Below are 20,549 nucleotides of genomic sequence, written 5' to 3'. Positions count from 1 at the left end.
GGGCCATAATAATCATATATATTGTATATTGACAAAATAAAAATTTAATGAAAAAAAAAAAGATATGGAAGCTACAAAAATTCCAAGGAGAATATTGGACTGCAGAAAATTGGTGCTTTCACAGAAGTTAGGCAAAAATAAAATTGAGACCAGTTGGAGATTTCTATCAAGAGGAGATAAGAAAGGATAGTCAGGGTTAGCTAAATGGGCAGAGAGAAGTCTTAACAGCTATGTTACTGCATTTCACAGGTGGTCTTTCAGTACTACTCAGTAATTCTCCTATATGAACATGGACATGGTTGGCTTCACCTCCCCTTTTACAAATCTTCAGTAATCTCCTTAAGCCTCCTTTTCCATTCTTGTCCCCTCACCTTGTATGACGTTGCCTACGACTTCATAGAGAAAACAACGGCTGTCAGGAAGAAGCTCCCTTCACTTCCTCTGCTTTCTATCCACCATCTACATACTTATCTACAGTTGTATTCATTTTTCCTCCTTACGTCTCAAACTTCTTTTGTTTTTTCTTATTTCAGCAAGACCTCTTGTACCTCAATGCCTTTGTATATAAATGCCTTTGCACAAATGAAAGCCCCTTTCCCACTGTGTTTGCTCATTCAGCTCCTACTCATCCTTCAAGTACCCTTCCCTTCTTGGAACCCTTGCCTAATCCCTTGAAACAGAGCAGAGCAAGCCCCCTCTGTGCTCCCCTGCCACTGTATGTATTCCTCTATTAAAGCACACTACATTGTAATTTGAAATTCATGGGTTTCACTCCCTACTATAATCTGAGTTCTTTGTAACTCCAGTGCCTAGAAAAGTGCCTATAATATAGAAGGTGATCCACAAATATTGTGAAATAAATACAGAGAAGACAATTTGGGTCTCCCTAGTCTAGGTCCTTCTGAACATAGATTTGTGACATATCTCCAAAGAAGCTGTAATTCAAGGAACTTCTGAATGGTGTTCTGACAGAAAGGCAAATATAAAAGGAGATAGATTCCCCCACTGAAGTAATTCCCCTTCTTCCTACCATTATAGATAACCAAAGAGGAGTGGGAAGCTGGAGCTTCTAGATGTAGAGCCATGAATTTTTCCTTAGCACACTACTGTTTGTTGTTACTACTGTAATACCCAATGCATGAAAGAGAATAGGCATGTTATTGAGTACTCTAGGTGAAAAACCTAAATGTTAAGAATGTCATCTCCAGGGCTGGCTGGTTAGCTGACTTGTGAGAGCATGGTGCTGGTAACACCAAGGTCAACAGGTTTGGATCCCTGTACTGGCCAGCCATCGAAAAAAAAGGGAAAAATTATGTGGATAAAAACATTCTCAAAAATGACTCATAAACTAAGAGGTTATACTTAATCAAAATAGACTGTGACATAGCATAAGAACCTTAGCTCTGAGAGAATATCAAGCTAATTCAAATTTTGTTTGCCTCATCAAGGTATTCAGGATTCTGGGCAGAATTTAGTGTAGAATTTATGGCTCTTAACCGTTCTTGTAGGTCACCAACACTGACAGTTTAATAAGATATAGAGCCCCCTCTCAGAAAAATGCACATATACGTTTACAAAAAATTTCATGTAAGTTTGGGAGATTCATGAACACCCCCCCAACCCTGTATATGTAGGTATTAATAATAATAATAATAATAACCAAGATTTACTGAGTCCTTACTATGTGGCAGACATTCTTCTAAGTAATCTAATTATTTCCCTTTGCTTGGGTTCCATATTTAGTAAATAATTACAGATTCAGACTTGGATTCTGATAAAGTCTACCTGCTGGGAGAGAATATACTGGTCACATAAACCTCAGATGTAGTTACATTTTTCATTATGAATAAACTGGCCATGTGGTTTTTCACTGAGTCTCATGAGCTTGATTAATGTGAGTCTGCCCCTGAGAGATGGATTGGTTCTCAGTAGGCTGACCAAATCAAATCTCTGCCTGCAAGGCTGAGGGCCTTGGACTATGGTCAGTTCACCAGAATAATGGATACATCCCTGCAAAGCCTCTAAGGTGACAGCGTGCAGATACAGCCCTCATGCACTGTGTGGTATCTGAGCTTTGGAGTTAGACCTGGCTCAAATTCTGGCTTGTCAGCTATGTGAACCTCAGGAAAATCTAACCATTCTGAGCTTCTGTTTCTTTATTTTAATTGGGGGACAATAACTGTGCCTAATTGGTAGGATAGTTGTGAGAATAAAATGAAATAATTCAAGCAAGGCATTAGGCCAGTAACTACACTTATTATTTATCTGCTTTCCTAACCCTGACTCAAACACTTATTAGCTATGTTACCTTGGGCTAGTTACTTACCTTTATGAGCCTCGGTTTCTTTCATGTAAAATGGGAATTAAAAATCCTTACCTCTTAAGGCCGATATGAAGATTCAAGATACATTTAATATAACTCATCGGGAGTCTACTACTTGCCAGGAACTATACCTGGTCATTAATATACATTAGCTCTATCCTTACAGCAATCATCTTGGTATGTAAGAGATCCTCGATAAATGGTAAACATTACTACTTAGTTAAATGATTCAGTTAAAACAGTCACTCTTACCGTGAAATGTAGACGAAGAAACTTTTCTTAAAGTCTCTGAACTTCCTGACTATGCTAGCGGTTATAACCAAGTCTTGAAGTACAAGAAGGTGTAATCGCATTCCACATTCTTTTAGAGGGCTTTAATTTACTTCTATTTCTAACCAAGTTAAAACAGCTTCAGAAAACCACCCACATCCCTCCTTTAGCCTGTTCTCTTATTTCCCCTTCATTTACGTTTTCTTCTCCTCTTTTTTTCCTCCTTTTCTCAGGAGGTTGGGGAGAACAGTAAGGAGGAAGATGAAATGGGGGTCGATATTAGGAATAAAGAGGGACTAAGAAAGATCATTTTTCCCCTTCTGGTTGAACAGGATATGGCATATTATATTGTGGAAGGTAAGATCCAGAACAACCTGATCTGCCAATGTCAAATTAGGATGCTGGGGTCATGAAGAATAGAGATATGGTATGGGATAAAAAGGTAGCATGGTGAGACTAAAAGAGCATCAACTTTGAAGTCAAAGATACCTGGATTCAAATCCTGCCTCCCCCATTTTTTAATTGTATGATCAGACAAGCACTAAGTACTAAGCCTTTGTTTCCACCTTTATAAATTAAGGCGCAGCCTGTAACAACAAGGTCAAGAGTTCGGTTCCCCATACTGGCCAGCCACCAAAAAAAAAAAAAAAAAAAAATAAGAATAATCATAATACCTACCTCGAATACTGGTTGGAGTATGGACCCCGAGGGCCATGGGCAAGGGCAAGCTTGAGGGACAATAGTGTTCCTGGTACTTTTGACTTGTAAGGGGCAAGCTTACAGATGGAATTTTTGAAAAGGGACCCATTGAGGAGAGAAAGGCTGAGTGAACCTGCCTGAGAATGCAGAGGAGGCTTTGAGATTAGGGGAAGATGGGGAGAGAAGAGTACTACCAAAAGGAAAAAAATTTTGAGAAAGAGATGAGAGGGTTTTTTTAAAAAGGGTATTTTAAATAAGTTTTGTTAAGAAACCCTCCCCTCCCGTCTGCTCCCAAAATATGCAAAAAAAACCCCACCCTACACTTTTTTCAACATTTTGAAGATGGAATTCTGGCTTTTTGTGGGGGTGGGGTGGGGAAGGATGCAACAGCATATTGAGATTGACTTCATAGAACAAACTGGGAGACCCAAGGAGGCTGAATTACATTGGGGTCACATGAGAATTACATAGGATGATGCATGAAAGCACCTGGCATGTGCTAAGTAATCAATAAATATAAGTTCTCTTAATTTTGAGGGGGAGAAAATGAAGTTGAAATAGTTTAAATGACTTGTGTAAGGTTACCACACTAGTGACCCTGGTTTAATGTTTATTTCTCTAGCCATATTACCTCTTAACTTATGCTAATAATGTAGAATCTGTAGGTGACATCCTTAGAGAATAAACTGACTGTACACTTATAAGACAGCAAATGTTCTAAGATAACTTTTTGTTTTAAGAAAACAAATACAGTACACAAATGAAGTAGGGGGCAACATCATGGTCTTGTTATTATCTTATTATTAACCCTGATGTAGAGCTTTACCGGCTGATACTCTGACTTTTTATTTCCAGGCCTTCATCAACTGGGTCATTTCAGTTCTAAAATCTGTATCTGTATCTGCCTTGTCTAGGAGCTACTGCTCTGCTATATCATACAGCAGCTCCTCGCCTCTATAATTTTGTTCCTTTTTAATATGTTGTGCCATCAAGTATAATGCATGGGATATAAGCCTCAATTATTGTCAGTGTACTTGGAGACTCATACCAATTATAGTGATATTTCTCTGACAGGCCCCAGGCGAGCTGCAGCTTGGAATTCCTCAACACTGAGAAAAGATATTTTCTTTACGGGAAGATTTCTAATAGCATTTGAAATCCTTTAGCTTAAAACTGTCCTGGTTTTTTTCATTTAGTTGTGGTAATTTTTGTGCCTTATATGAAGACATGCATCCAATTTGTATTGTTATATTAATATATTTTAGAATGCTAATTATAGTGAACCTTGTTCCTTACAACTCTGCTAGATGGAGATAATGTTTCAAAGCAGACTTACCCAGCAAAAATATTAGCCTCTGCTACCTTCTCTAGCTCTCTGCTTAGCTCACTTCATTATAAATCCCCTCCTCATTCCAAATTCCTCTTCAATTATTTCCTGTCACCTCTCTATTTCTCCTTTATTGTCTTATTGGAGTTAATTCAAAATGGTTTTACTTTTTGAAACTTTCTCCAAATATAAGATAAAGAACCCCTGTGTGACCTAATTTCCACTAATTTCCTTTGCCTTCTAACTCTAGAATGACAGTTTTGGCCTCTTCAATGTTCCCTCCCTACACCAGAAGAAAGAACATTGCTCTTTAACTTGTACCGTTTTGTTTGAAAGCATCCCACTTCCTCCCTCTGAGCCAATGAGTCATTTTCTCTTTTTAAAGTGAGCCTTAAAAATCTTCCATTTCTCTTCAGTTTAAAATTATTCTCTTTGTGAAGTACTTCATGTCCTGTGTATGAAAGACAGCCCATAAAACAGAGAAGATTGCTTTAACCACTCAAGGACTACACTACAGATGCTGTGTGACATACTGAGACTTTAAAATTTTGAGTTAAATGGACATCATTTATTTTTCTCTTTATGAAGGAAAGGGATTTTGTCTCTCTTGTTCACTACTGAATTCCCAGAATCTTGTTTCATAGTAGATTTTCAATAAATACTTGTTGAATGGATAAATAATTGATTTCTCCCTGTTTGATCTTTTTAACTTGCTTAATACCATTTGTGTAGTTATCATTTTTCACATCAGAATCTCCTGTAATTAAGTGGAAAATACTCATAAAAGGGTATTGAAAAGTGAGAAATATATCAAACTGCAGAAGATGCAGCAATACCATTAGGGTAAGTTAACAATATGACTAAAGAGAGACACATTCATATTTGTGCAATTTACAGAATTTATACTACCATATCAAATATTTTCTAATATATATGTCAATGACTTATTTTATCTGCTAGTATACGATGTATCGCTTTGGTTTTAAAGTAATACTTTATATTGCAACCATCAGAGTAATAATTGATTTAGGCAGGAATCGTCAATGGATGCTAAAATAAATGGGTGAAAGCTTGTTGCAGAACAAGATATTTACACAGTCTCAAACTATCACCCCACAAATTACTTATTAATTACGAGGGAATTTTTGTAATTCTCTTACAATAGAGAAATCTTCTGAACATTGTCTTTTTTTTTTCTTTTTTGACATCTGGCCAGTATGGGGATCTGAACTCATGACCTAGGTGTTATAAGGCTGTGCTCTAATCAGTTGAGCTAACCAGACAGCCTTGAATACCATCTTAATCATAAGATCAAACTTAATGTCACTAATAATGGGATAAACTGCCATCATGTGCCTCCTGATATGATATACTGAGAAGGCTATAATATCACTTATGTAGTTTTCCTGCCAAAAGTGTTTAACATTTTAAATAATTAGAAAAAAATCAATTCCAAATTGAGGGACATTGCAAAACAGTTTGCCTATGCTCTTCAAAAATGTCAGGGTCATAAAAGTCTAACAAAGGAGGAGTTAGATTAGAGGAAACTAAAGAGACATAACAGCTACATGCAATGCATGATCCTCAATTGATCTTGAATTGAAAGCAAAACAAAAGACACCAGCAACCGTAACAGACATTATTGGGACAGTTAGAGACGCTTGAATATACAACTTTATGTTAGATAAACTATCAAGCCGATGTTAAATTTACTGAATGTGATAATTATATCGTGGTTATGTAGGAGAAAGTTCTTGTTCTTAGAAGAGATGTGCTGAAGTTTTAACAAGGTGAAGTGTCATGTCTGTAAATAATTCTCAATGGTTCAGGGAAAAAAAAACACCTCTCAAATGGTTCACCAAAAATATATGTGTGTATGTGCATGTTTATATACATATGTATATATATATGCATATGTGTGTGTGGTGAGACAAATAGATTTTATACATACACACATGTGAGAGAGAAAAAATGTGGCAAAATGTATCAATTGATGAACCTAGGTGAATACTATATGTGTGTGCATTATATTAATCTTGCAACTTTTCTCTGGTTAAAAGACTTTCTAAATAAGAAGTTTTTAAAAAAAATCCTTAAAAAAGCATTGTCATGAACTCAGGGTTATTTTGATTGCTTATTCAGACACATAATGCTCAAAATTTCTGTTGGGGGCAACAAACCTTTCTTTGAATTTTTGGTTTTTACTATCCTACTTTAGCTCTCCTTGCCTTTACAGTCACTGCTGTATTTTAAACAGAGTCATCAATAGTTTTATGTGCACAAATACTTCAACAAATTCTGAATGTGCCTAGTGTGGACTAAAATTCTGTTTCTTGAAACAGGAGACTTCTCTTATAGGGCTTCTTATAAATATATTTAGTATATATCCTGTAGAAAGCTTGCTTTTTTTGTTTTTAGGCTAACAGCTTACAAATGCAATAGAAGTCATTCATGTATTTGGAATATAAGTTTTCTTTCCCTAAGATCTTTTTCTTAATGTCCTCCAATGTCATTTTAGTTCTAGACCAAAGAGAAGCACAAAGTACCACTGAAAATGGCTAAACTATTGCTTTATTATATACAGAACTAGAGAAAAATATAGTCTAGATAACAAATAAGTGACATTTATAATTATGAAGTAATAGGCACTGTGCAATTAGGTGATTTGTGCTCACATCAAGACTGATTATTTTTAAATTATTTTCTATTCTACATTCTAACCCTCTTGATATTAACATCTGTAAAATACAAAAGTAGAATATTTGGGCTTACGTCATAGTTGCTCCTGGATCAGCAGTCATTTGATTAGTCACAAAAACAGCCACATTATATTCTGCATCAAGAAATACAATTATGAAACTAAGAGAAGGGCACTATATATATAAAAAGTTCATTGTTTAGATTTCAGAGTTTAGGAATATTGTGCTATGAATTTATTTTATAAATTATAAATAAGATCATATTCCTATTTTTTCATTGATAACAAATTAATTAATGTAATTATTATTATTTAGGTTAGAATAAACATTCTGGCTTAAAAAGAGTTGTATTCCCATGAATGTAATTCTATTTTTTAAAAATTACTGCCTCGTGACATTATTCTGAGCTTCTCTGAAATGCATACTTAGCAAACACAGTCTCAGATGCTATTCTGATAGTGCCATTTTATTTTAAGATATACCTTCTGAGATTTTTTGAAGTCGTGACAACATTTGGGCTAACTTTTGCTGCCGTTCAGCCAACTCCCCACGACCACTGAAATCCACTCGAAAAAGTGCCATTACTGAATCAATGATCTGCACAGGGTTAATGTAAAAGTTAATATGCATTCAGAAATAAAAGGAAGAAGTTAATTTGAGTAGGATTCAATAGAAGAGAAATAATAAACAGCCCTGTGAGTGAGCAATATTTACTAGCTTGTACCAATAGCTTGAAGATGCCAGCTTCTTCATGGAATTTTGCTGCTACATAATCAAGTAGCTCCATCTGATGTTCACCTGGTGGGAAATGCAGTGAGAAAATGTTACAAAAGCTAGAAGAAGCAAAAGCTAAGATCATTCATGTCCTTGGGAGCCAGGAGAAAGAGAATCCCTAAAGGATTCTCTTAATTATTTATGACTTATTAAATATGAGGGTATTCCGGAACGTTCATGGGAAGATTTGTATTATCTTTTAATTCTATTTTTCCACAAACTTTTTGAAGTACCCTTGTATGATTGCATATTCTACCTTTTATCATACATGCCAAATACTACATTATCCAAAAAGAATGTGACTCTGCATTTCAAAGACACAGAATAAGAAATAATTTGAGGGCGTTTTAATATCTAAAGACTTACCAGATAATAAACTTTATAGACTGACCAAGTTAATTTGGAGAAAAGCAAAATAAAAGAGAAAAGAATAGTGTCTAAATGTAGTACGTATCACTCAAGTAGTAAATCAGTGCTGCCAACTTTACAATTGACCAAAGCATTCAATTGCATCGGGCTCTTACTAGTGTATGCGCGTGCATAAAGTACATTATCCAGTACTGCATCGTGGTCTACATTGAAGCGATCAGCAATGTCCCGAAGGCGATCTGGACGGCTTGATCAAGATTAAGGATCCAATAAATCAATTCCAAAAAAAGTTTAGAAAACAACTATAAAATACAATGCCTTAGTTAAGTAAATTAACAGAGAGGCAAAACAATGTACCTGCAAAAGTATTCTGGAGGATGCTAGCAATCACTTAGAAAAAGTCCACACCAGATTTTATTTTTCATTAAGTGCCTCAATTTACCTCAGACGGTAATAGTCATCAAAATGGTGGCAGTAATGCATTTAAATACTAAATTTTCAGATCTTTACAATAACCTTGGAAGTTAGTAATTATGGCCTATATTACATTTTACAAATGAGGACACTGGCAAACAGGGATTAGGTAAATGACTCAGGATTATGCAGTTCCAAGAAAAAAAAACTAGAAACTATAAAGTTTGTGAGTCTCTTTTGTTCTCAGTTCTATAAAAATAGGTCTATCCTGGGCCGGCCCATGGCTTACTTGGGAGAGTGCAGTGCTGATAACACCAAGGCCATGGGTTCAGATCCCATATAGGGATGGCCGGTTCGCTCACTGGCTGAGTGTGGTGCTGACAACACCAAGTCAAGGGTTAAGATCCTCTTACCGATCATCTTTAAAAAAAAAAAAAAGGTCTATCCTAGAAAGATAATATCACCGAAATATAATTCACATCACTTCAAAGTGAATTAATTTACTCTTCATACCCCTCATCTGCTCAATATAAAATAGTTTAAAATACAATTAATCATGTGTTGCCAACAAATGGTAAATCTGACCACATGAACAAAAGGGCCAAAAAAGTAACCTCAAGGATCCAGAAGGGAATTATCAACCCAGGGTTTTTGGTTTATATAGGGTTTATAATCCACTTTCTTCTAAAAGAGTTGCTAATTTTCTGAAATTAGCAAATTCACAGGGAGGCAAAGTACCTGCAAAGGTATTCTGAAAGATGCTAATACTTGTAATCACTTATATTTATAAACTATAAAAGAATAATAAACATTTTTTTCTTAGGTCTTTGATGATCTCAACATGTCTGAAGTAAAACAAAGTAAAATAAAATGCTTGTCTGTGGTCTCATTTCACTTTGTTTATACTGTTTATATAGCACTTATCATACTACAGTATAAGAAACTGCAGAGCAAGAACCATTTATAATCTCATTTGTGAGACTTGCAACTAATTCAATAAATGTTGAATTGAATTGCCTTTAGGATTTCTCAGTCATCTATATCCCCTAATGTACTATATATGTTCTTTAGAGCTTCAGTGACAGCCACTAAAATCTTCCATTGCTATTGATTATATCCAACAGATGTTTTTGGTGCACAAGTCAAAGAAAACAATGAATTGAAAGAGGCAATAAAAATATTTTTCACAATGTCAGTTTCTGCAAAACCCAGATACTATGTGACCAGGGGTATAAAAGTTGAGCTTACAGTGAAGGGAAGTTCAAATCAATCTACAAATATTCATTAACCAATTACCATATGGAATTGATTGCCATACTAACGAATCACCAAGGCAAAGCATTGTGGAGGATATAAGGAGTCATAAGACAATGTGTGCCCTAGGTAAGCTTGAAATACAATTAAGCAGACCAAATATAAACATCTAAAGAGGAAAATATCAAGAGACAGCAGTACACATGTGAGAGAAACTGAAAGAATGAGAATATTCCACTGTGGCCCTTGCCACAGTGCCCTGCCCCTCGCCCTCCTTGCATATGACTCAGCTCCTAACTGTTCCTATCATTCTTGATAAAATCCAGATTGATCAAACAGTGGCTACTAATCTGCAAGAACAATGCCTCCCTCTCTGAGAATCATCCTTAATCAACTATTTATGAAACTAGCTGAACTCCAGACAAGCCCCCTTGCTAAAGCCCTATACTACATTCTGCCGTCCTTCCCGAAGTTGGAAGGCTCATTCGGTGTCTTCTAATGCCTGACATTTTTTAATAAAGTCTTCTGCAAATAGTTCTCTGGTTGCTTTTCTTCTACACAAATATTTTAGATAGTGAATTCTATAATAGATCAAGAAAGACAAAGTTTTCTAAATTGGGTAATTAGAGATTAGAAAAAGCAGGCCTTGGAATGAGAGGCTTAAAGTATTTGTATTATTCAAAAAGACTGAGAGATGGGGATAGAGGGAGCCAACACCCAATAGGATAGAAATACTCTCATACCAGGCAAATTTCTCTATGACCAGCCAAATTAACATTCAAGAGTGGGAGCAGAAAAGATATTTATTTTCCAGGGCTCAAAGTTTACCACCTGGATTACTTTTCTGAAAGAAGTATTTAAGTAGGTCCTCCAGCAAAACAAAATATATAGCAAAGATTTAAGATGCAAGAAACCATAATGAAAAAAGAAAACAAAAATCTTTATAGTTAAAACATACATAATTGCTGATATATAAATGTTTTCAAATTTTAACAATAAAGCATGTCTAGAGGCAACGGGATCTGACTAGAACAGACTCATCTTTTTGCCTCTAATAGTGACAATAGTGAGTAATGAGCTTGGAAAGGCAGATTTGTGCTTCATTGTGAGGCCTTACAAACTTGTGCACATCTTTCTTATTATTAAAAAGATTTATCATTTCCTATGATCCTGATACTTTCTCAAACTACTGTATTTCTTCTTCCATTCATTGGTCACTCTCTGACCATTTGCAAGAAACTTCCATCATTTCACCCTACCACAAATGTTCTCTTGAACTCCTAATTTTGAACTTCAGTGATTTTTCTGTCTGCACCTTCAAAATCTCTCTCTGTGTGAAACATTACTGACACTGTTTTCTTCTTGAAACTTTCCTTTTGCTTATCTTCCACAACCAGATTTCCTCCTAATTCCTCTGTCTCTGTGGGTTCCTCATTTTAGTCTTCTTCCTAAGTACATAGACACACCCCAAAGTTATGTTCTCAGTTCTCCTCTCTTCTCTCTCTGTAAATTCTTCCCCCCTTGGTAATTTCATCCGTTTCTCTTACCCAACCCCTTTCTCATGCTGAGCCCAACATTTCCAACTGCCATCTGGATATCCTCTTGTACCTCATACCAACACATTAAAATGAAATATCACCTTTTTTCTGAAACATGATCTTCCCAATTCTATCATTAGCATCATTATTTTCCCAGTATTTATTTTTATTTTTTAAGTTTATTTTATTTTATTTTTTTATTGATACATGGTGGACTTTTTATTATTGAAAAATAATTGATCAAACATATTTATGGGGCCGGCCCAGTGGTGCACTCGGTAGAGTGCGGCGCTTGGGAGTGTGATGGCACTCCCGCCGAGGGTTTGGATCCCATATAGAGACCGGTCCTCTCACTGGTTGAGCGCGGTGCAGGCGCGACACCGAGGGTTGCGATCCCGTTGCCGGTCGCGGTACGGGCGCGACACCGAGGGTTGCAATCCCGTTACAGGTCACAAAAAAAGACAAAAAGGAAAAAAAATATATTTGTGGGGTACAGAGTTGAATATCAATACCTGTGTACAATGTGTGATGATTAAATCAGGATAATTAGAATGTTCATCATGACAGAATGGAATTCCTTGTGTCCATCAGCCAATTTCTTGCTAACCCTCCTCCCCTTCCCCCTTTCCCCCTTCTAGTAACCACGGTCCCATTCTCCTTCTGAAAGTTCAATGCATTATTATAATCTTTCCTTCTTTTTTTCTTTCTAGAAAATTAATTTGGCCAGGCAAAGCTAACTCTTTTTTTATCACAATAATCCAGAATGAAAAAAAATTTTGATCTTCCCTTAAAAAGCAAGCTTATGTCTCTTGTTCCTTTTTAAAAAAATATTAACTTTGACCCTGCTCTTCTCTCAGACAACCATCTCATGTCTCCTCCACAAGTGACCACACTGGCCACATAATCCTGGAATCATGTGATTATACATGAAGTGAGAGGCAACAGATGCCACTGAAACACAGTTCATGGAGGGATTTGGGGCATCTGAGCTTCATTCATTCACCTAGGAGATAGGGACTTTCAGTAAAAGGTGGCACTTTTACTTGCACTAAATCTGTTTTTCTAAATAGTCCAGCTGGCTTCCTTCATGCCATCATCTCAAGTTTCATCTCCTTGTACATCTCTGTAGCATGGGAACCTTGCTGACAATTCACTTTGAACAACTAATTTTATCTCTAGAAAACAAAGAATTTTTTTTTTCTAGCTAGCCTCCAAGTCCTCCTTCAGTTCTGACTCTGAGCTTTGAGATTTCTTTATGTCTGTTACAGATATACATTCCTTATCCCAGTCCAGTGAATCCCAGGCCATATTAGGTTCTCTAACAATCTGGAATATCAGATCCAATATTTTTCTTCCTTTTTTTTACCTTTAAATGTTTTGTTTTGTTTTTAACATTAATGTATACATATTTGTAGGGTACAGTGTGTATCAATACATGCAGATCCAATATTTCTTGCTTCCTCAAAACCCTCTGACCCTTCAGGAAGCAACCTATGGAATAGTCAATTCTTGCCATCCTCTCTGCATAAGGACTTAGTTACATAGAAGGACAAAGTGAGAAAGAACCATCACTGAAGGACTTACTGAACAGGTTATTCCAGGTCACGTTTGTCTTTTCCTCAGACTCCATTTGATGGTTGAGGTTTTTTTTAGCAATTCTTCACAGTAAAATGGAATTCCACAGCTTCCCTCCACCAGGTACAAGTCCAAGTTCTTTGGGGATGCTGCTCACATTGAGGTCAGGACAGACCTTGTTGCAGATGTCCTTAGGCTGTACAGTACCAAGGGTGACATAGGTAGTGTTCCTGTTCTTCATTATGCCACTGGAAGCTGCACAGGGTATATCAACAAAGGGAGACAGGGATAGTGTAGATAAGCTTCTTCATAAATGCCCAGGAGGCTGACTCCACAAACTGGGCCTCGAGATGAAAATAATTCTTTCCTCTTTTTTTTTTTGTCTTTTTTCGTGTCCGGCAACGGATCGCAACCCTCAGTGTCGCGCCCGTACCGGACCGGGACCGGCAACGGGATCGCAACCCTCGGTGTTGCGCCCATACCTCGCTCAGCCAGTGAGCGGGAACCAGTCTGTATGTGGGATCCGAACCCTCGGCGGGAGGGTCCTTCTTTCCTCTTTTACTGTCTGTGATCCTCACCTTGAGTCAGGTACTCGATTTCCATTAGTATCTGGCTTTTTCCATATTCTGGCAATCCTTCGTACATCAGTACTCAGCTGCAGTTAGACATCAAAAATTCCTTCATAGTACACATGAAGTATCTGATCTCCTTATCACATCCCAGCAAAGAGTAACCCTCATTTCTTTTGCAGATGAAGTATGCCATACCAAACATGACTCTCATTAAGGCCCAAACACTGAAAGACTGGTCCAGAATCTCCACACCTTTCATAACTTTCTTTGGAATCTCTTTTAAAAAGTAGGCTGTTGGGTTGCTGCCATTTTAAGTGACAGAATCAAGGGCATGATTCCCATCATCATTCTGGCAGCTATGTTGACTTTTTGACCAATGACTGTGAACTCATGTCTCACAGTATGTCCCACACTGATGGACACAGTGTGGATTTTGTGGACCTGAGAGCAGAAATCAAATATATCCACAGCACTTTCCAAAGCATGAGTGACCTCATCAGGTGCCTTTCCCCTGGGGGAAACCAAAGACACAAAGGAAGGAGCAGCCCTTGTCAAATGTGAAGACTTTATTGATTTGGCCTCAAAAGACCTTCAGAACAGAGGTGATGTGCGTGCAGTCATCCTGGATGGTGGAGCCTATGACTTTTGCTTTATCTTGCTCTTTAAACATCAGGTTCACAAACATGACTGCCACTGGGCAAAGTTCAGACAAATAACGCCCAAGCTGTTTGTGGTCACTATACTTCAAAATGCTCTCCATCACAAACTTTTGTAGAGACAACTCCAGTTCAGGATCAGAGTCCAGCATGCTCGCAAGCCTCAGGAGGTTTTTGTCATCACCAGAAGAATAATAATTCATGAAGGTCATACACTTCGTGAAAAATTCATCAAAGTTAAAAGTAGGGGGTGGTTTTAAGAAGTTAACCTTAACTGCTCTCTGATCTGGAATCCTCTCAATTTCAATCATGCTCCAGTCACAGAGCTACCAGCAGTTTGGTGACAGAAAGACATCATTCATCTGTGCCATGTTCTGTGCAAGGTGCACATCACCCACCACCTGATCAATCACCAGAAAGTGGTTGAATGTTTCATCTCCAAAACCAACACGATAATGTGGCCAGCAGCCAGTCCTATCTTGACTCAGACATCTAGGCCTTCTTCAGACTCCTGGGTCTCAAACTAGCCGTGGATCTCCAACAATCCATGAATCTCCAGGCTACATTTAATTACCACCATGATAATGTTTTTTAACTGCTTTTGCTTCACCTTCCACAGGGCTAGCAGTGCATCACTTGCAAATTTTAGGATGTCTCCTTCAAAAATCAACACTTATTTTCTGAGGCTAGGAAGTCCAAGGTCCAGGGAACGTATCTGGTGAGGACCTTCTTCTACAGAAATGCAGGATGTCACATGGTAAATGGGCTGAGCAAGAGCTCTTCCAGTATTTAGACAAAAACCCTGAGAGTGGTTTCTCAAACCTGTCTTTTCTTTGTCTACCAACTACAGTCAGTCATTAAATACTATCAATTTCCTCCTCCTAGCATTTCTGGTCCTTTTCTTTTTATTCCTGCTGCTTCCAAAGTAGATCGAGTTGTCATTACTTGACTAGAATATTGCAAAAGTATCCAATTTACACCCACCCACCATTCAAAATCCTTCATGTCTAAGATCCAAATCACCTTTCTAGCCTTGTATTCAGGAATACCTTACACTTTTAATTAACCTGTAATTCTTTCTGTTACCCATTCAGGTTCTGCCTCTTTTTCTTCTGTGCTTTTGCTCTCTATATACCTTTCCCTTTATTTGGGACCATGACATTGATTGAGTCAATAATTTTCTTTCTAAGTATCAAATAGGCTGGCCTGTTAGCTCTGTTTGTTAGAGGCTGGTGTTATAACACCAAGGTCAAGGGTTTGGATTCCCTTACTGGACAACCCCCAAGGCGGGGGAGTGGGGAAGGAAGCTAAGTATTAAACAAAATCTTTGGAGAAGGTTAACAATGAATAAGATACAATTTCCTCTCATGTATTTGTTTTGTCATTTTTACACCAAACCCATGTGGAGAAGTGAAACTTTATTAAATAAGAAGTAATTTGAGAATTTGAGCAGTCATTGTTTTCCCCTTTTGCTTTTCTCATTATTGTTGGTTTTTATGGGATGATTACAAAAATGATGGACCTGCTGGTTAGCTCACTTGGTTAGAGCACCACCTTGTAACACCAAGGCCAAGGTTTTGGACCCATGTACTGGCAAGCTGCTCCCTCCCTCCCCCAAAAAGATATATTGTAAACAACCTGTTTTGTAGTAATGTTACTATGTCACACTATTATGTTCGCAATTTGTTTTTAAAAAGATACAAAGTATTTTCTGTATCAATGAAGATAATCTTTCCTCCTGGGTAGCCACTGGCTCCTGGAAGTTGAGCTGTCACTAGGGAGCAATTAAAAAATTAATATTAATAGGAGTGAATAAACTTTGTACAAATGAATATGTAAATAAACATGGGATTTATGCTGGTTACAACTATTTGGTGAATTACCAAAGAATCATGATCCTTTAGTTTATAAACAACATGGTATATTTTCATAATACTTAACCAGTGGGGAAATTTTAAGTGTTCTGCCAGCATAGTAGTCATTCAACAAAGAATGTCAATATTTCTCACAATGAGAGATATTCATGAAAGTTAATTCTTCCAAAGAATGGAAGTAGAATTTAAATATTACTAATTTTCTTTCTATAAGTAATAATCACAGATATATTTATGTTATATAATTAATTTAAGTTGCATTTCAATTAATGTATGGCAAATTTTAAAAATGCATTGACTTCTTATGTAATAGTAGTTAACACCAAGGAGCTATTTTATACCAGGTAAATGCATTATTTCATTTAATTTTCAAAACAATCCTAAGGGGCTGGCTGGTTAGCTCAATTGGTTAGAAAGCAGTGTTGATAACACTAAGGTCAAGGGTTCGGATCTCTGTATAGGCCAGTCACCAAAAAAAAAAAAAAAAAAACACCTTAAGATTTGGCACTATCATTATTTCTATTTAATAGATGGGGAAAATTAGAGAGGTGAAGCAACTTACCCAAGGTCCCATTGCTATTAATTGTAGAGTCAAGACTAGAGTCAAATTGTCTAATTTGATTCCAGAACCTCCTTCTTAACCACTTTGCCATGCTCCTTCTACTTAGGTCAAAGAGATGCAGAGTAGTACTCTGTCTTTGTGAAAAAGGAGATATCTTTGCTTATTCTGTTTTAGAAAAATTTGTTAAGTCTTAGAGCCAACCTTACTGCATGGAAAGTAAAGAATTCTAGGCCTCAATAGATTTTGTGTCATTCTTGTAAAAAAGATACAGAAAAAATGGAATAGGAAAAATTGAGACAGTGGACCCCTCTTTTCACCAACACACTCATATACTCATTTACCTTCTCCCTTTTTCCATTCAGGTATTTATAGTGCAGTACATACATCATATTAAGCATCACACAAATACTAGCTCGGGTATCTGTGCAACCATGGGCAACTTACTTAATCTCCCTGAGTTTTTGTTTCCATGCAAGTATGATCAGATCACATGAGATTATGTAAAGTACCAGCCACATAGTAGATGTTTAGTAAGTAATAGCTATGATTATTTATTACTGCTATTGTTATTGTTGTTATATATCCTTACCACAGAGGGTATGAGAGAGCTGGGTTTTTCCAGTACGAAATTCTGTGCAATAAAGAAAAAATAATTTAAAACATGCATAGTTAATTTTATATTTTTTCATAAAGAATAAAACACGGCTTCAGAATATTACTGTTTTCTTCTCTATCAAATCTCACTCATAAAGTATCTCTTGTGTCACAAATGGATTCTGCAAGTATGAATACCAATAGTAAAAAAAATTTAAGTATTTTTTTCACGGAATTGTCCTTTAGATAAAAGTTAATTTAAACCAAAATTTCCTTAGGAACAGTCATAAATGAAAGTTCAAGACCCCACCTCAGAAAGGAGATCCTGAGGTTCCCCCAGTGAACTGAGATCCTCAAGGGGAGCTGAAGTAGTCTGAGATTGGTGGCATCCCCTAGCTACCAGCACAAGCATCTTCTCTCTGGAAAACTTCCCTACTCATCCATTTAGATCCATTGAATTCTCATAGATTAAGTCAAGCAATAAGCTCATAAATATTGATAAACACACAAGAAGGTAAGCCACTAAGAATCAGTTAAAAGAAATAATGAAAACCAGATTAAGTTCTCCAAGTCAACAGAAAAAAATAGCAATAACAAGAAGAAAACAGATTTAGTTTCCAAAGGACTGCAAATACTGGAATTGTCAGATATGATATATAATACAGCTATGCATGAATTGTTCAAAAGAAAATAGAGGACATAATCAAGGAAGAGAGAATTCAATCTCTATGTTCATGGAACATGCATTGACTAGAAATAAAATCAGCCTCATTATTCAAATAATTACCTTTCGAAGGAATAGAAGAAAAATTCTATTCTCTTCTATAGAAATCACAAATAAAAGGATGAAAAATGTCAATAGGACACATGTTAATGTTGGTATATATTTTCATTGCAATCTTGAATGATCCTGTATTATGATCATCGGGATTTCTTCATAAGTTCCAAAATAAGCACAATTCACTACTGGTGGTTTATTTAATTACAGGTATGTGTGTATTATTACATATAAAATATACACACCTATGTTATTTCATGTAACAAACTATTGAGGTTCTACTGACCTCCAAAAGCTTCTGTGATTGCCATGCTTTCAATTCCACCTCCTAGCAACTTACTGGAAATAGAAAGAAAATATCAGGAACAGGAACAGAAATAGAGATATCAAGAAAGGAGAAAGTATTTGTATCATTAGTATCATATCTATCTATCCTAATCTACCATCTGTCTGTCATACGACATGAACAGGAATTCTTGGCTGAACAAATGGCACTCCACCTGTTCAGATCACAGGTTCTACTGTGTATGGGTAGATGGATCAACAAAACAATTTATGAGCCCTGCTGTTGTCGCTTCTGAGTATCAAGACTAGATGGGTTAGTAAAGCCTTAGGTCTCACTATTCCTTACAATTGAACTGCAGTTAATAAAAATGATCTCTAGTTATTGTGTTTTTCATATTGTGCTAGGACTGTTTCTAAAAGTCAACTGAATATTCAATTTCTAATATACTGAGAAACATATTAAAAATAGATATGAGGAGAATACAGTGATTGTCACCATGGTTGGCTTATCTCTCATAAACCAAATTTTATAAAGAACACATCAAAATAGAAACTGTTCAAAGATGTTAGGGCTGGCCAGTTAACTCAGTTGGTTAGAGAATGGTGTTGTAACACCAAAGTCAAGGGTTCAGATGACAGCACACATTTAATTGGTAACCCAGTGTTTTAGTACTTTTAATGTTCTTTATATGAAAAGACCTAAATTCAAGTCATGATCTCATTCATTAATTAAATATAACAAATATTAATTGTGTTAACTGTGTTAAGACCTACTAGAAGCACTTTAAAAACCTTTGTAGTTTCTATTAGCATGACTTTTGGGATGTGATTATAGATCTGACAAAGCCTTAAGAGAATGGATAATCCATTAGATTTATATTTACATAGTTTAAGAGAGCAATTTAAATGTAAATGAAGCCATGTTTGGAAGTTATCCGCAAACTTAGTGAGGGCTGCAGATTTCAATGAGTTAAAGAAAAATCTACATACTGACCTGCATAACTTGAATCTAGGGACTGAGAGATCACCCTATTTGGAGGGCATGCACTCAGAGATCCTATAGTCCTGGCAACTATTAAAGAGAGCTTTACTTGTCCCTTTCCATCTTGAGAAAAATCACTCTGAAAGGCTACAGCTCTGGAAAATCCCATACAAAATTTCTGATTGACATGCAATCTCAATCAGCTGAAAAGGTAACCCCAAAATTTACCACAGAGGCTACCCCAAATTATTTGGGATAATATAATTGTTTCCTTTGTGAAACTCAGAAAATTTAGAATTAAGTGCAGGAATAGTGTTTTTAAATCTAGGGTGGTTTTCCAATCGCTTCTTGGCCTTTTGGCTAAGATCAAATGTAGGGCGATTTTCCAAGGTCATGGGTTTGGATCCCCATACAGTCCAGCTGCAAAAAATAAAATAAAATAAATCTAGGGAGATTTAAAAATAGAGACACAGGGGCCGGCCCGTGGCTCACTCCGGAGAGTGTGGTGCTGATAACACCAAGGCCCCGGGTTCGGATCCCATATAGGGATGGCCGGTTTGCTCAGTGGGTGAGCATGGTGCTGACAACACCAAGTCAAGGGTTAAGATCCCCTTACCGGTCATCTTTTAAAAAAATAAAAATAAATAAAAATAAATAAATAAATAAATAAATAAAAATAGAGACAGAAATCAAACCCACAGGTTACTGTTTTCATATAAAATTTGGCAATAATCTGTGCATATTTGGTATTTCAAATATGAATTTTCAAAGCTTATGAGAATTTGCCCTTTTTATAATAACAGATTAGCCTCTGACTGATTAAATGATATACTTGCATTTTTTTAAGTTGATAAATAAGTTTATAAACAGTATTTGAACACTTAAGAGTGCCTAAGACTCATTATATTTCTAAATTTATTAGATTTACAAAAGATATTTAGGTAATTGCCAAAATTTTGTAATTTTGCTTGTTAATAAATAGACAAATAAAGTTCCTAAAAGGA

General features: G+C 36.4%; 1 protein-coding gene across 2 annotated transcripts in view; it reads right to left on the bottom strand.

Annotated features, from left to right (window-relative positions):
- Window positions 1-20,549, bottom strand: part of DMC1 (DNA meiotic recombinase 1) — a 44,345-nt gene that overhangs the window by 14,627 nt on the left and 9,169 nt on the right. For both annotated transcript variants that reach the window (XM_008566876.1, XM_008566875.1), the window contains exons 6-12: window positions 18,565-18,617; window positions 17,496-17,537; window positions 16,172-16,244; window positions 8,617-8,708; window positions 8,043-8,116; window positions 7,801-7,915; window positions 7,392-7,452 (exon numbers count right to left, since the gene is read on the bottom strand). In XM_008566876.1, coding sequence (XP_008565098.1) covers window positions 7,392-7,452; window positions 7,801-7,915; window positions 8,043-8,116; window positions 8,617-8,708; window positions 16,172-16,244; window positions 17,496-17,537; window positions 18,565-18,617 — 510 coding nt within the window. The remainder of the gene's footprint in view (window positions 1-7,391; window positions 7,453-7,800; window positions 7,916-8,042; window positions 8,117-8,616; window positions 8,709-16,171; window positions 16,245-17,495; window positions 17,538-18,564; window positions 18,618-20,549) is intronic.

The sequence above is a fragment of the Galeopterus variegatus genome, unplaced genomic scaffold (genome assembly GCF_000696425.1).
Source record: "Galeopterus variegatus unplaced genomic scaffold, G_variegatus-3.0.2 Scaffold274, whole genome shotgun sequence".
NCBI lineage: Eukaryota > Metazoa > Chordata > Mammalia > Dermoptera > Cynocephalidae > Galeopterus > Galeopterus variegatus.
Note: the sequence above shows the minus strand (reverse complement) of the source record. Positions and strands in the feature narration are given on the sequence as shown.